This window comes from Ascaphus truei, chromosome 2 (genome assembly GCF_040206685.1).
Source record: "Ascaphus truei isolate aAscTru1 chromosome 2, aAscTru1.hap1, whole genome shotgun sequence".
Lineage (NCBI taxonomy): Eukaryota > Metazoa > Chordata > Amphibia > Anura > Ascaphidae > Ascaphus > Ascaphus truei.
Genome location: NC_134484.1, coordinates 12,870,014 through 12,887,148, shown reverse-complemented (window position 1 = coordinate 12,887,148; position 17,135 = coordinate 12,870,014). Strand labels below are relative to the sequence as shown.

The 17,135-nt window shown below is 46.0% G+C and overlaps 1 protein-coding gene across 7 annotated transcripts in view; it reads right to left on the bottom strand.

Annotated features, from left to right (window-relative positions):
* TOP1MT (DNA topoisomerase I mitochondrial) overlaps positions 1–17,135 on the bottom strand; it is a 75,784-nt gene that overhangs the window by 55,895 nt on the left and 2,754 nt on the right. For all 7 annotated transcript variants that reach the window (XM_075581400.1, XM_075581409.1, XM_075581430.1 and 4 more), the window contains 3 exons: positions 16,651–16,769; positions 11,724–11,838; positions 6,214–6,284 (listed from right to left, as the gene is read on the bottom strand). In XM_075581400.1, the coding sequence (XP_075437515.1) occupies positions 6,214–6,284; positions 11,724–11,838; positions 16,651–16,769 (305 nt within the window). The remainder of the gene's footprint in view (positions 1–6,213; positions 6,285–11,723; positions 11,839–16,650; positions 16,770–17,135) is intronic.

Here is a 17,135-nt window from a genome sequence, read left to right as displayed (position 1 = left end):
ACAGGAGCAGGAAGAGACTATGAAAATATGCACCTACATAAAGAGGACCTGGTAGAGGGAGACGCTCCAACATAAGAATTAGGGGTATACACGAAACGGTAGGACCCCAAGAGCTGGTCCCATACCTACAAAAGCTATTCTCCCTGACTGATGAATCACAGGAACGGACCTGAAAGATGGACAGGGCACACAGAGCGCATAGAACAAGATCATCAGATCCCCCGAGAGAGGGTCATTAAAATGCAAGACTTTACTGACAAGGTCATTATGCAAAAGGCCAGAGGCATTCACAATATAGATGTAGCCCCATTTCCCCTTCTAAGGGAAACCGCTGGCCATTACATGTGCTGCTAAACCTTTGAGCCTTACAGGAAGCAAAAGCCTCCGCTCCTTGGGAGCTATATCTCACGGTTCACCGCCTCGGGTATATCTTTCTATACCGAGTTCCCAGTAAGGTAAATAATGTAGTACACACAATAATACAACAATGCAATACACAATACCACAGTACCCCTGTGTGTTTCCCCCCCCCCCAAAGTACTGAGGGTGCCGTGGCACCAATAACACCGTATGTCCGTCCAAGCAATCCCACTAAGTGTGAGGTAGCGCTACCCCCTGTGGATGTTGGTGCACGTTGGGTACCTGCCTGGGTACTCCAGTATGCAGGTGCAGCTTGTAGACTTGGACTGAAGGTCCCACGTAGCGGGGCCTCCGACAATAATCCCCTCTCGCCTAAGGGTCAAGTCCTCCACGTGGGGTGAGCTCCAGCCGGAGTGTCTCGCAACCTGCAGCCTGGTCCCAGACCTCAGGTCACTGCGTGGGCCTCCATCCACCGGTGCAGTAGTGCTGCTACCGACTCATGGGAGGGTCCCTATCTGGGGCCATCCCTACAATACTGTACTGGGTTGGCTCAGGGCCTAAGGGGCAGATTCTAGGCCTAGTCCAAGAAGCCACTTGCTCCCTGGACACTACCTACTCCTGTCCTGGCTCCCACACGACTGACTCATGGGCTGTCATCCACGGAGTATATCCTCTTTTCCCCTTCCGGTTCGGGGCCTTCGCGCATGCGCAATATACCCTGCGGCGCCACCTGCAAGATGGCCACCGCACTATCGCGTCCTGTACATGCGCCGAGCCTCGCTCATGCGCGATGTCTTTTCAAAATGGCCGCTGCCTGACCCGGAGCGGTTACCCGACCCAGAGGCAGGGTAAGGGAACCCCGCTACATAGAGTTTGAGGGAGCCAAGATCCAGCTGTATAACGATCCCTCCACGTTAACCCTGCAGCAACGTACAGAAATGAGGGAAATTACCGTGCAGCTTCAAAAAGCCAACGTGAGATACAAATGGGGATTTCCCACCAAACTGATCGTTCTACTACAAAATGGGAAAGGTTCCTTCCTCAGATACGGATAAAACCCCACTAATTTTTTTGAAATAATTAATATTCCAGGACCCACAACAGTAAAGAATCGCAGGACTCCGCGACACCAGGAACCACCCGATTCCACCCAGAGCGGAGAGGACAGCAATGGGTTGACGTGGGCAGTAAGAAGAACAGAAATACCAACGATAACGGTCAGCAGAACAGGGACAGAAGAAGCCTGCAGGATGAAACAGGGAAGTGTTGTGATTGAAGAAGAGTAACGATTATAATTATATGCGAAATTATCGATATAACGGAGATTATTGACTAAGTACTTTTATGTCCGACCATCAGACTGTCAGTTTGGAGGTCTGAACTACGCAACGCTGTGGATATACAGTAGGGCCCCACTCATACGGCGGACTCCGTTCTAGGTCGCCCCCGGAAAGCGAAAATTGCCAAAAAGCGTAAACATAGCATTTGCTATGTCCACCGTCCATTTTCCGTCTTTCCTACCCCTCCTGCGCATGCGCGACGTCGGCCGCTCCCCCTTCTGTGCATGCAGGACCTCGGCCGCTCCCCCTTCTGCGCATGCGCAGACATTACGGCCCCCTTCTCAGTACTGCCGTATTGGCGGATCACAGAGAAGCGAAACTTCACTGCTAAGGTAACCTTTGTGACGGTGAGGGGGTAACCATGCTCACTAATAAAGGTCAAGTCCTCTTGGTTGCCCCTGAGTCACGTGGTGGGGTCCTAGAGTGTCAGCTCTTGGACCTGGCCGTTGTATATGTACTGTATTGTGTGAAAATATGCGACAAAGAATTTTCATGTTTATCCCTTTCCAGGAGCGCCAGCAAGCAGAGATTGCTAGGCTATGAGTTTCAGGGTGGGTTTGACAGAGAAAGTCTTTACAGATTGTGGCTATGTAGCGGGGTTCCCGAGTTACGGGATACCCCAAAGATGTAAACGGGAATCAGGTAAGATTCTTGGATACATTGAAGCACAATGCTCCGGTTAAACTCCTACCCTGAAAGCTTTCTTGCAGCTCCCCACCAGGAGTCTGCTTCAGCACAGACCAGAAAGGTAAAAAGGGGCATAGGGATTTGTGTATCCCGGGTATAGTCAGGGGTCCCTGGTTTAGGGGGAGTCCCCCACGGTATATGCCCAAACCCCCGGAACCGGTACAGGCGATCGGGGTATCTCCAACTAAATGTAAGGTTGCAAGAGTATTAAAAATAAACTCTGGGTGGAAATTGAAAATAATTATTGCAAAGAAATAGATACAAATGAGGCTCCATGGAAGACAGATCAACCTAGAGGTCTGTACGAGCACCCCACTTATTGGCGCAGCACTAAATGCGTGGGACTAAATTTCTAAAGATGAGAATCTCCACGTTTCCGTCCCCACTAACTCCAATATGTGGGAACCCCGGTTTCCCCCCAGGGCTCGACATCGGATTATTTTAAAAAAAATGGGGGTCAAGCGGGTGTAGTTAGGCTGAGAGATCGGATGGATAATGGTAAGACCAGATGTTTAAGCACTTTCAGGTCCAGTTCAAATTTGAAGGGGAGAGGTGGCAATATATGCAAATTTTACATTATATGAACGACACACACACACACACACACACACACACACACACACACACACACACACACACACACACACACAAATCCTTTTGAAACAGTGCTGGTTTTGCGGGGTGCAGGCAGGCACAATATATCGTCCATCGATAGCACATTACTAGAAATTAATAATGAATCTAAACCAGGGTTTGTACTAGCCTGGGAAAAAGAGCTGGGTAGGGAGTACTCTGCTCTCGAGTGGACACAGATGTGGAGTAATGCCAACTCTACCTCGATATCAGCGAATATTCTTGAAAATGGATATAAGATAATGTACAGGTGGTATTACACACCACAAAAGCTGAAAGAATGCTACCCAGGAACTGTCAATAAGTGCTGGAGAGGGTGTGAGGAGGTGGGAGCAATGCTTCATATCTGGTGGGAGTGTAAGATAATAGAGCGGGTTTGGGATATATGACAGCAGATTTTTAATATTACCAAGATTAGAATCCCAAGAATCCCAGAGTATTACACTGCTAAACAGAGAAGGGTTCAAAAGGCACAGAATTAGGAAATGTCTATTAATACACATGCTAAATGCAGCAAGATGTGCCATCGCTGCCAGCTGGAAAAGGCTGGAGGCGCCCACTATGGGACAGCGGGAGTCGAGAGTATGGGAAGTTATGAAAATAGAACTACTATAAAATGTAACCACTGACAATAGGTCACAAGTTGAATGCCTTTGGCTGCCATGGTGAGAGCTTACGGCTAATAGAACACTGTAAGACGATAACTCGGACAACTATTTGAGATTGACTTGTTTCTAGAATTTTATTTATTTTTGTTTAATCACAATTTTCTATTGTCTGTCAGTTTTTTGGATTGTTTATTTTGTGTTTGTTTTTTATTATTAATGCTGTCAGGTAATGTGTTACTGAATACCCGGTACTCTACTGGATGACTCATGTTATATGTTATTATACAATAAGTCTGAGTATTACTGACTGTAGACCTCAGAGTGAAAACGTGTAAAACCTCTAATATGTCATAGTTCTATACGCCACCGCTACGTTCGTTTCTGAGAACTTGGGTGCAAAAGTCGGGACTTAGACTCTGGCGGGCAGGCTTCTCAGGCTTGAAATCGAAGCCGTGCTATTCGCGCAGAAGCAACTTTGAAAAGCCGCCCGCACTCTTACTACCGGAGACTACCAATCTGATTGGCTCACAGATTCTTATAGGATTTTCAGTTTCATTAAAAAAAACTCAGCAGCCAATCAACGCTTGGGAACTTTCCTAAGCAGCCAATCCGGCTAGAAAAGCCGGGACAGTGAGAAATCTGAAGTAGCCAAGAGACAGATAACTATAGATAGAAACCTCGCTCGAAAACCCCTTGTTGGTTAGTGCGTGCTGCCTAGGGAGTGGATATATGAACAGATAATGAGTGTATCTAGAGAGGTACACAAAATAGAATCCCTTTGTAGGCGCACCGCAGACCTTTATAGAATAAATGTGGTCAGGGGAAAAAAATGTGTTTAACAAAATAATAAATATTTTTAATCAAATTTGTGATTGTGTAATAAAAATAGCAAATATTAAAAAACTAGTATTTACTATATTAAAAGCTGTTCTGTGTGGCTGGCTGGGTGAGTATTGCTCTGGTGCGGATACAGATATGCCCTGATGGTGTGTGGCTACCTCGTTCTGCTCACATGTATAGTATCTCAGCAGTGATGGGGTTAATACCCACTATACATATGGAGATATTGCTCTTTGTGTTTTCGCTGGGCGCGCAGGCACACTGTAGTTTTGGAGCTAGAGACAGACTTGTTAGTTAGTTTGAAGGTGTCTGCGTTCACTTCAGTGAATACTTGCCGTGTCGCCCCTTGCGCCCCTTGATTTTTGCCCCGTAGACCCCGTGCACATATATTTGAATGTCGGGGAGTACACAATTTGCGTTATTGTATATACAATATTTGAATGTCGGGGAGTACACAATTTGCGTTATTGTATATACAATAACGCAAATTGTGTACTCCCCGACATTCAAATATATGTGCACGGGGTCTACGGGGCAAAAATCAAGGGGCGCAAGGGGCGACACGGCAAGTATTCACTGAAGTGAACGCAGACACCTTCAAACTAACTAACAAGTCTGTCTCTAGCTCCAAAACTAGTGTGCCTGCGCGCCCAGCGAAAACACAAAGAGCAATATCTCCATATGTATAGTGGGTATTAACCCCATCACTGCTGAGATACTATACATGTGAGCAGAACGAGGTAGCCACACACCATCAGGGCATATCTGTATCCGCACCAGAGCAATACTCACCCAGCCAGCCACACAGAACAGCTAAGGACCTTCCATCTACTGTAGCTATATGCATGGCGGATCCTAACGGTGCATCTACTCACGGGACCACACACTGCTAGTGGTAACATTAAAATACAGAGGCATTAAATAATAAAGTTTAAGGCATAGGGTGTGATACATCTCAGCACCACTAGATGTCACATTTGAGTGGCTAACATCCACTTCAGGACATACCTTGATATACATCTGATATATGCTTAACAACTAAGGCATCACAGTGAATTAACATTAGCTACATCTGCTGATGGTCCCAGAGTAGTTCCTCTGGACCTACCGTTGCGACATAACTAGTGTCTTTTAATATAGTAAATACTAGTTTTTTAATATTTGCTATTTTTATTACACAATCACAAATTTGATTAAAAATATTTATTATTTTGTTAAACACATTTTTTTCCCCTGACCACATTTATTCTATAACGGTCTGCGGTGCGCCTACAAAGGGATTCTATTTTGTGTACCTCTCTAGATACACTCATTATCTGTAGCCAAGAGACATCAAGAAAAAATAGAAAGTAGTACAGGTCGGTCTTTAGAGAACAGGGGGTCCCCTGTCTGAAAATAGCGCTATTTGGCTCTGGATCCACCCCACCCACCCAATTCCATTCCTGCAAAAAAAAATTAAAAAAGGGGGGGGGGGGGAGGGAGGACCCACCAACAGGTCAGGTTAAGAAAATCCCTAATTCAGCACAGGTGGCTCAATCAAAGGCTGTCTTCCACTGAGCCTCGGATTGAGCCACCTGTGCTGAAGCTGGGATATCCTGATGACCTGTTGGGGGGGGGAGGGGACTTGAGGACTGGAGTTGAGCCCCCCGGAGTTAGGAGAGATTGCTGCTGTAACAGTATATACACTGCTGGACCATGAAGGATATTTTAATAGCACTCACTGATGTATATAAAACAGGCCTTACCTGGTCACTACATTCTCTTGTCCAAGTTTCTCCGTACAGTTGATCGTAGTATCCCCTTTACTGGGAGAATGCTGCATACATGCCAAAAATAAGAAAAAGATACAGGTAAAACTATTTTATACATACAAGTGTCTCTCTCTCTCTAGAGAAAATATGCACATGCTTCCTGTGTGTTATTAGGAATCAGAGCAATCTCATATACATTTTTGGGAATGTAAATATTTTATATATTTCTATGTTTGCAATGTATTTTGTGACCTGAACACGGGGTCAGTCTCTCAATCCACCAAAAAGTACAACATTATATAACAGGCAAACTGTTCCTCTCCCCTAAACATTGAAGCCTTAAAGTGCTGGAAGACTTTAAGGACTAGACTGTTCTCATTTTAATCCTGTTTTCTGGAGCTATGTTAAGTTTCTAATCGCTCCAGATATAAGCAAACAAAGCTTCAACACACTTATTATTGACTTTAATGTCTGTAAAGACATTACTTTAAAGAACACTGTAGACGGACGTTCACAGAGGTACACAATTGGAGGCTTTTATAAGGTGAAATTATAATAGGCTTTATTGTGCCTTTTCCTTTTTCATCAGGAAATCATCCAAACACAGGGGGGGGGGGGGACAAAGCTTCTATTCACTTGGGAGTATTTCTAGTGAAAATACCATGCAATTAATTCACAACTCCCATATCAAGCATGTCTCGCAGCCCCAAAACATATAGCATGAAATAAGCAGATAAGAGCAGTCTCTTAATAATGAAAGTCTTATCTGTTCCTTGGAGGGAAAATCTTCTCTGATTCAGCTCCCTTCCCTCAGGGTGTGTCAGCATTCAGGTTCAGAAGTTTTCCCTGTGTCTTGTAAGCAGCTCTGCTGTTTCTTCTGGCAGGGCTCAAGACTGTTGTGAGAGTCAAAGACAATCTCTGCTCTCTCTCCCAAGTTCAGCTCTCAGTCACAGCTAATGAGTTACTTCCTGTCTCAAAGGCAGGCTTTTTCTACCACCTCTAATCAGGCAGGTGGTATTAGTTAATTTGCTACCAACAGTTAACCCCCACACTGCTGGATTAGAGGCACATTTGTGAACAGGGTTAAGTCCCCTGTTACAAACACCTTATAAAGTGTGGATTTCCAAGATCAAGACCAAGTGTAACCCCCCCCCCCCTCTTAAGGGTTACTTGTATGGATAGCATGTACCGGGCCCCAACCTGTGTTGCCATGGGAGCATCACATCACAGAGAGTACATCAGGGGAGGGGAAGTTCAAGAAGGGTAGGTTCCAGGAGGACAAGAGTAGAGGAGCCTTGGGTGAGTGGATAAATAATGTTTATAAATTAATAGCACAGACCAGGCCCCTTTTATTATGTTGTAGATAAGGATAGTAGCCTTTAAGCCAGGATCCCAGAAGATTATTAAAGAAGTCCACAATAAGCTTTGAAGTATGCTAACGGCATGCCACAGAGGGCATCAGTAACGAGGACTCCTTGGCTCTAACCGTGGATCTGCATTAACAGTCTTCTCCGGCGGTAGGCAAGTGGCAGTACACGCACCTACAAAAAAGGTATTTGGGTCACTTGTACAGGACCCACTAGGATAATATAGAGGGGTATCCCAAACAGAAGAAAGAGGGGAGGGGGGGAGGGCCCAGGTCTCAGAACAATTAAAGAAACTAAGATATACTTCCCTCTGAGTGTTGAGTGGGAACTCATGGAAGCATGTAAAGCAGCTATAACAATAAATAAACCGTACAATGTTTGAAGTGTGGTGTATGGTCCCCGTGCCTGGGGACCTGAATAAAAGACTGATGTATGACTCAAGTTCCTGGCGACCATTATTCTAGAACCTTGCTACCTCACCGCCCAGCCACCCGAATCCAGCACGAGTCATGGTAACCCCTGCGGAGAAGCCATATACAAAACATCAATCTAATCTCCCTAGAAGTCGGGACCCAAGAAATAAAATTGTATTAAATTTGCCAACAGCATTACAGTAGGGCACCGCTTCTTGGTGACCCGCCAATACGGCAGTACCGAGAAGGGGGCCGCCATGTCTGCGGATGCGCAGAAGAGGGACGGCGAGGTCGCGCATGCACAGAAGGGGTAGGAAAGACGGAAAATCGCTGGTTGACATAGCAAATGCCATGTTCCGCTTTTCGGCGATTTTCGCTTTCCGGCAGCGGCCTATAACGGAACCCGCCGTATGAGTGGGGCCCTACTGTATTAAACATTAATGGGTATCATTGTGTACTTGAAAATAAAAAGGCAAACTCGCTCAGCCTCCAATTGGTAAATTAAGATGCAGGGTGCACTAGGACAACGATACGTAGACAAAAGAGAACAACCCTAGACTCCCCAGGTAAGTAGGCTAGAGACTGAAGTCCCCTAATCCCATGCACTGGCTATGCAGTAGAATAAGTACATACTAATGTGTGGCATAAAGGTGAATGACCTATAGTTGGTTATGAAGACGTCCCTGACAATGAGTGGTGATACCAGATCGTGGGTGTGTTAATATTAAAACTAAATGAGTCTGTGGACTAATATAAAATATAAGGGGACCCCAATTAAGGCACAGAAATGGACACTATACTGAAAATCCAGCTAATTGTTAGAGTACAACAATAAGGCTGGTTATTATATGTTGCTGCAACAGACAACTGGCCAATAAGACAATCACGATGGGTAATTAGTGATTATCTAATGCTGTTAGCTGTGTGGTGGCAAGGTAATATGCAACAACTAACACAGTAGGGTGACAAAGACACACAGAACTGAATCATGCAGTGTTGGGCCGAGCTCATGGTGGCGCGCGTGCAGGCGCTACCGTGCGCACTCCTGCAGACCCAGCGATGTGTGCAAAAAGCTTCAGGATTTTGGGGAGGCAATCGGGGGCATGGCAAACGTGTCACAGAGCTGGTACACCCTCATTGGCTGACCAGCTCACATGACGCTGACGTCACGCGACTGCAGCCCGAAATCTCAAATGGAGTTGTCTCGGCAAAATGTAGCAGCGTCGACGCGCGCACTTGAGGACATACCATAGAGGCAATCAGGTAAGAGTCCCGGAGGTGCACACGGACGCAAGCACGTGCACGTAGCGACACCGCCACCGTGAGCTTGGCCTAAAAGCATACAGACTGCAACAGCTCTATGAAGACAAATTGCTCCCCCCGGTGGTGGAAAGTCCCAGAGTCGCCTGTTCTGCAAATAATCAGCTGATAGTAACAGAGATGCAGTTAGATTGCAAGCTGCCAACAGGTAAGTAAAACATGCAATTGCAGGCAGCAGGGGAAATGACAGATCACTGACAAATACAACACTTATGCCAACGGCAGAATGATATTAAAATGTGCATGAACACGTCTCAGAAATGTCTCAAGGTTGTGTTGAGGAGACCGAACCGTCATAAAAGACTTGGAGACGGAAGGTGAATATGGGTCCTAAAACACTGATATAGAGCAATCACCTAGTCCTAGATCAACTCCATGTATAGGGATAATCTGTGATCGGACAGGTAGGTAAGGGGGGGAGGGGTGGTCGCTTCTCACCCCTACCACATGCAGCAACTATCATCCGAGATCCGACTCCAAAAGACTGTTCATGGTCCCAAGGCTCAACAAAGTATCCGGCCGCTCCTCCTCTTACCGTGCACCCCAAAACTGGAACAACCTACCGGAGACTCTCACAGCCACCACCAGTTTAAGTTCTTTCAAAACTAAGGCTGTCTCACATTTTAATCTGGTCTGTAACTGTTACATATGCCTTGGAACGGTTCTTGAATAAACTCTCCCTCCAGATTTATTTACCTTAAACCGAGGCTCAACCAGTTATGGGGCGATGGCATATCTAAGGGCCTGATTGGCAGTGTTACTAATTAAGCAGATAAGCAGATCTGAAGGCTAGGAGGGGAGGGGGGGGAGAAAGCTAGTCCATGGATAGCCTTAAAGATAGGAGTCAAGATCTTAAAATGAACACTTTGCTCCACCGGGAGCCAGTGCAAATCATGTAATACTGGCGAGAAGTCTCTCCTTCCCTGCTAGAAGATGGGCTGTGACATTTTGCACCAAGCGTAGGGCTTTAATATATTTTTGGAGACCCATCAGCAGAGAATTGGCAAAATCCAGTCTGGAGACAAACGTTAAAAAAAAAATAACTGGTTCAAAGAAGAGTATAGACGTACAGAGGGAGAGGAGAATACAAGGTTTCGAAGAAGCGCTCTGGTGGTCAGTTTTAGGAAATTACATAGGATTCCCAAAAAGTGGAGCACAAGTCACAGCACTTCTCCAAATGTGATTTAAAACATGCTTCTTTATTGTAGCATTAAAGCATTGCCAAACAGATTAGAAACCAGAGTAACATCCCCAGCTCACAACACTAGGTCCTCGCTCGACCCAGGCAAAATAATTTAGGTAGGGCCAATATAGGTAGAGAGCAAATGCAGCAAGATAAAATCCTTAAAGATGGGATGTTTGTAGATCCCCAAATCACATGCATTCAAACCCGTGGAGTCATGATATGTGAGAGTTTAGAGGAAAAAACGAGAATAGATCAATACTCTTTAGGCTAAGGCCCCGGTATCTCCGCTGCAACGTGCGCCCGCGAGATTGGCGGCACGTGCAGCCGATTCCCTGGTCTGCAGCTCACTGCAGGAAGAGAGACCGGGGGGGAGGGGGGGAGTGACGGGGGCACGGCCATGACGTCACCCGGCAGGTTCGCCCTCATTGGCTTAAACGTCGGGGGGCGTGCCGTATCGCTCGTTGCGATTCCTGCTCTGAATTCTATTGAGAGCAGGAGCAACTCTCGCCCCAGCGCTGCAGCCCCCCCTCGCAGCGGGCCCGGCGCCATTGAGGGGAGGGCTCTCGTCCGTGCAGCGTCCGCCACAGCGGACACTGTACTAGGCAGCGGGGCCAAGGCCATAGTCCTATGTAGAAGAGACAAATGTAACAGCCACTACTGTATATGCAGCAAGACATTGCTAAATGGAGAGTGGCTGTACTAGAGCTTTTATAGTACAAGTTCTATGTAGGATAAAGCGCAATCATCCAGTGAGAAGTGCTCTGGTCAGGATAAAAAAAAAGGCAAATAATTTAATAGTCACAATATAGGTCTATGTTACTTTTTATATTGTAACCATGGAAGTATTTCCCTTTTAATACTGAACATTACAGCAGGGGGGAGGAGTGGCTCAGTGAGTAAAGACACGGACTGAACAATGAGTTTTAATCAGGGGAGCCTGGTTCAAACCCCCAGTGTCAGGTCCTTGTGACCTTGGGCACACGTCACTTTATCTCTCTGTGCCAACAGAGCCCTGGATAAAGACGCTATATAAAATAAATAAGTGACCCAGAATCCTTTGCTGCAGTGGAAGCATGGTATGCCGTGCGGTTATGGGGTAAAGCAGGTTTGTGGACTTCACTCAGACATGCAAACGTACTCAAATATCCTTCCTAAAGCACTTTAAAGGGAGGTTCTTGGAGCCTTCATCTCTGAGGAACGCACAACGTATGAGCTTACCTCCCCAGCAAGACCATTTTCTGCCTGGCGCTGGGGAGAATGTGTGTCCCTGGGTGTGGTATGGTCACGGCACTTTGACTCGTCCTTCCCCATCTCCCCGTTTAATTTTCTTTTTCTAAAGAGAAAAACATTGTAAGTCAGCAGTGTCACAGAGGTGTGTGCTCAAATAGCTAATTTTAAAAGGCATTGAACATTGTTTGTAGCTGGGATTAACAAAAAAATAATGATTCAGGGGGAAAGGAAAAAAAAAATATTATCTGACGGGTTATTTTTCGAGCTAAACCAACGAAACTGCCCTAAAATATCCCCTTGAATGTAATAAACCTACAGTATCACATTTTTCTTGGGGGAAAAGAAATAAACTCTGCAGCGTGGAGAAATCATGCGTTATAGCAAATACAGGGTCAACCTACGTCGTGATTTCAAACGGATACAGTGATAATGTGATAACAAAATCAAAGTGGAACTCAAGAAACAGTGTCAACCCTGTTATAGCAAGTACATTGGAATACATAAAGTTATTTTAAAGAAGCTGTTTTAAACTTTAAAAAAAAATACAGATCCGCTCATACTGTAAATACAAAACTTTAGTTCATGCTATGCTGATCTAATGGTAACATAAATTTTTCCCAATCTGCATTGTTTGCCAAGTTTTTACCTACGTAATTTTTCTCTAGCATCAGTTGTTACCAGAGCAACCTCTGGTGTCAATGAGTGCCAATGGCAGTGGCCATTTTAATCTCACAGTGAGGCCATTTTTGTTTAGCAACTGATACGTTCTGATTTCAACCACGGGGTACACAAAGCTTTGGCGAGTGTTAAATTTTTTTTTTTAAATTACAGTATGAGCACATTCATATCTCACACTGCAGCCAGGGATTCTGGGAAATTACCTGCAAATGAGCACTTACAGTGAATAATCGAGACTCACTGTGAGTGCTGCATTTTCATGTTATTACCCAGAAACCCTTGCTGCAGTGGAAGCATTGTATGCTTAGAGATCATTGGTAAAGACTGGGTTGTGAACCGGTGTGAGACATGCGTGTTAATGTGCCCACAGGTGGTATTTTTACTCACCATAACTTTTTTAATGTCTGGTTGCAGCCACTTTCAGCTTCACATCGCAAAACCAGCAGCCAACCTCCCACTCACGAGACCCAAAAGGTCAAAACAAGCGTTTACTGGCTCTGCTGCACTGTAACCCAGGCTGTGTAAGGCCCCGGATATAGTGGGAATTGAGCCATCTGTGGACCTTAGATCGCTCGTGACGGGGAGTCGTGGCGGACGTGTCACGGACGTGTCACAGGCTGGTTCGCCCTCATTGGCTGAACTGCTCACGTGACATGAAAAAACAAACAGAAAAAAGGTTTGACGGTTCAAAATTCTGCTGCGCGGTCGCTGTAAATTGCACGCGCACTATGGCTGCTGCCATAGAGCTGCTGCATTTTGTTCTTGCAGCGCGTGCCGTCGCTCACACTATGAACGCGGCCTAATATGGCAGGAATAAGCTTGCCTTATCACTGCCGTATTGTTACAATGGGTAAGCAATTCCAAATTGTGTACCTGAGAAGTTGCAGAGGCCTTGCGCCTCCCCTGGCATTTAATTTACATGCCGGAGGGAAAAGCGCGGGGGCTCTGCAACCGCCGCGCCCCCCCTAGAAAATCTCGCGCCCCCCAGTTTGCGCACCCATGGTGTAGAGCACAGTGACGGTCTGAGCCTGGGATGCGCCGCAGGTTGTAGCGATGCGAATGCCACTGGTCAAGAGGGGTATGTATGATACACCGTACTGTCCGAGATCACCTCTGTGGTCACGTGACTGGAGGTACTTAATACCAAAGGAACACACAAAGTGAGTCGTGAAAATAGAGTTGTTAAACAATTTTTAGGTACAGTCCAATACTCAGACTATAGAGTATTGTGACTTAAGGCAGGGGTGCGCAAATTGGGGGGGGGGGGGGGCGTGCCTGGGGGGCCGCGGGCGGTTGCAGAGGTCCTGCACGTGGTGACATCGCCATGGCAACGTGGCATCAAATGACGTGACATGAACCCACAACATCATTTGACGCCAGAAAACAAGGTAAGAGGGGCGCGAGCACCGGGGGGGGAGTGGGGAGGGGAGCAGCGCCAATAGTTTGCGCACCCCTGAATCAAGGTACGCCTTTAAGATTTGTCTCTAAAGCAAACAGATGGTATATCAGGAGACTTGCAGAAATTATGGCTATGTTGTCACCGTCCACTTTGATTCCTATGAGCACAACATGGAACCTATACAATATATATTCAGGTCATCAATATGGTGGTTTGAGCTCAGAACGAGCAGGGTTCAGTGCCTAGCACATTTCAAATAATTTAAGGCGGCTACTAGACAGTAATACTCCTTTCTTTAACACCGCCTCTTCAATATGGTCTGTTTGTAAATGCATTGTTGTTATAAGGTTTCCTTTGAAACCTTATAACTGTTCCTTTTTGGCTCTCTTGATAAATTGTTGGTGGCAGAGTTTGCATCGCTGCATCTTGTGTGCTCCCTCACAGGGCATTTTGTATAGAGCAGCGGTGCGCAAAGTGGGGGTGCGAGATTTTCGGGGGGTGGTGGGGGGGAGGGCGCGGCTGTTACAGAGGCCCCGCGCTTCCCCAAAGGCATGTAAAATAAATGCCGGGGATCGCGCGAGGCCTCTAACTTTTCACTTACCTGGAGTTCCTGCGACGCGTCTCCATGGCAACCTCATTTGACACCGGAGCCGTGCATGGAGGGGCGGCGTGAGCCGGAGGGGAGAGGAGACCGGGGGGCGCATGTAGGCAAGTTTGCACACCCCTGATATAGACTGCTGCAAGTTGCATTTCTTGCATCAACTTTTTACATCAATACAAAGTTACAGCTGGGCAACACGGCCAGTAACAATGTGTCATGTTTGTACAATACTTTCATGGGCGGTGATTACTTACACCCCTTACACCTGTATCATGTGAAACTGTTCCCTTTAGTCACAGATACTGTATAAGGTGCATTGCATGTACACCACTTTATCTTGACAAAGGTCAGTGTATTTGACCGAAACGTCGATCTATGTGGATTAAAATCTTTTTCAATGAAGACCTCTGGCGGGCCGGTTTCTTCTTGTTTATGGAGGTGTCCTAAGCAAGACCACAACTTGCATATGGAGTATAGTTTTGGACAACTGTCCATTAAAAAACATGTAACTGAAAAGTGCAGAGAAGGGTCACCATATTAATAAAGGGCGTGGCAGGTCTTGCGCATTAAGAGGGACAATCCAAATAAGGATTGTTACATGAGAAACGATATGTCTAAAATGGGATATTATAATTAACAAATATATTCAAGGTAACTACAAGGAACCTTTCAACCCAAAGACAGTACAAAAGGACTCGGGGGCCATCCCCTTTAAGTTGTAGGAAAGGAGGAGATTTCGCCAGCAACAAAGGAAAGGGCTCTTTACAGTAAGAGCAGTTACAGTGTGGGATTTACTACACATAAAAACTGTGATGGCGGATACCAGTGATCTCTTTACAAAGGAAAGTTATTTGGGGATATGCCAAATAACCTTAAACCTGCAGATGTAGCAAGACTCGCTGCACTCTGAGCTGCGCAACCAAGACAACAGAAGAGGATCAAAGCTGCGGGGTCCCCGCGTTTGAATGGGACCACAGCAGCGTTAATCCTGCCGAGCCAGCGACCAGACTAAGAGCTGCGCAGGAGAGTACCAGAGAGAAGCAGCCCGTCTACACAGAGCAGCTCTAAAATGAGCAATTCATGGGCGTTTTATTATGATTATTAAGATAGGGTTGAAGCAGGTGGGTCTGTGGCCCGGTCACCCCGTTCATTTCAGCTCCTGGGACCCTCCGCTTCTGGAGATACTTAACTCTGTATGGGCTGCCGTTATCTCCTGCAATAGCGATACGAGGGTCAATAGGAAGTTGTGACCGGATTACGTCATGGCTTCCTATTGGCCCACTATGGAGCAGCTGCCGGCACCCCATACCGAGGTCTGTGTCTCCTAAAGCAGGGGGTCCCCGGAGCTGAAATGAATGGGGTTCAGCTCCGGAGAACACTTGCTTCAAACATATATTGAAAAAAAAATTAAAATTATACAGCTCAACCCCCTTATAACGCGGATCGCGTCAGAAATAATGTACAATTGTATGCATTGTACAATAAAGTATTTAAGACACCAATAATCGTGTTGTAAAGTAGTCATACTGCACCGACACACTTTATTCGAGCAAATACCCAGTATGTACCTGGCAGATACCTGGAATGCGCCGCTCCTCACCTCTGACAAGCCCCGTTGTGTTTGCCTTCCCAGCCTGGGTTCATGCCTGGCTGACGGGCGGCTGATCTGTTAAATGATAATGATTAGGATTTAATAGGCTGCAATGCTTCGCGTGTCTACCAGATGGCATAAATTCATGAATTGTAATGCAGTATATATATATATATACTGTGCAGTATTGCAGCCAGCGGGAATAAAATGCTTCAATCCCTGCCTGGAAAATAACCCAATGCACTCGGGCAGAAAACAGTCACAAACCTCAATACACCCGGGTATACCCGAATTCGTGGGACTAGCCGAGCTCGAATAAAGTGTGTCGCCAGTGTATATACAAAAATTGGGAGCCGCGCTTGCATCACGTTATAAGCGGATCCGCGTTGTAAAGGATCGCGTTAGAAAGGGGTTGAGCTGTATATCAATAGTCCTATTAGCCAAATCTGGCTAACAGCACCTGCGTGCATTTAGAAGCATTACAAACATACATTTAACAAAATAGACATTGCAATAAGATAACAATCACACACACTAGGCATCACATCCATTGATTGTCACTGTGCCTACCTAAGCCCTCAACAGGGGCCTAGAAGGAAACCCAAGGCCATGTGATGACCGGTGCACAGCCCAATGCAGTCTTTACCTTAGCAGGTCCAGATCATTTGGTATGGTGGAGGACACCGCATCATCTCGCACACGATTTGTCCTGACCAACTTCACTGGTGCAGCTTTAGCTTTGCTGTCTGCCATGTTGTCGCTCTTCTATAAGAAAGGAGGGGATGCTTTAGTTTGCCAATGGGCGCTTAACCACCACGTTCCTATAGGGCTTCCCCTTGAAACCGTTTGTACGTGAATGTGCGGTAAAGGCGTAAATGAACAGTTTAAGGTATACAATGGGTCAGCGGTCACACTACAGATGTAGCAGACATTATTGCTCCCGTTAACACAACACATTATGCCAATGGTGTTGCAATGTTTCACGCAGCTCCATTAAAACAAATTGTAACACACATCATTTTCTTACAGCAGGTAATATTTCATGCATTTATTAAGCGATAAGTCATTTCTAAAGTAAGCAATAAAGTCTGCTACATCTGTACTTTTACAGGCACCGTAGGGAACTTCACA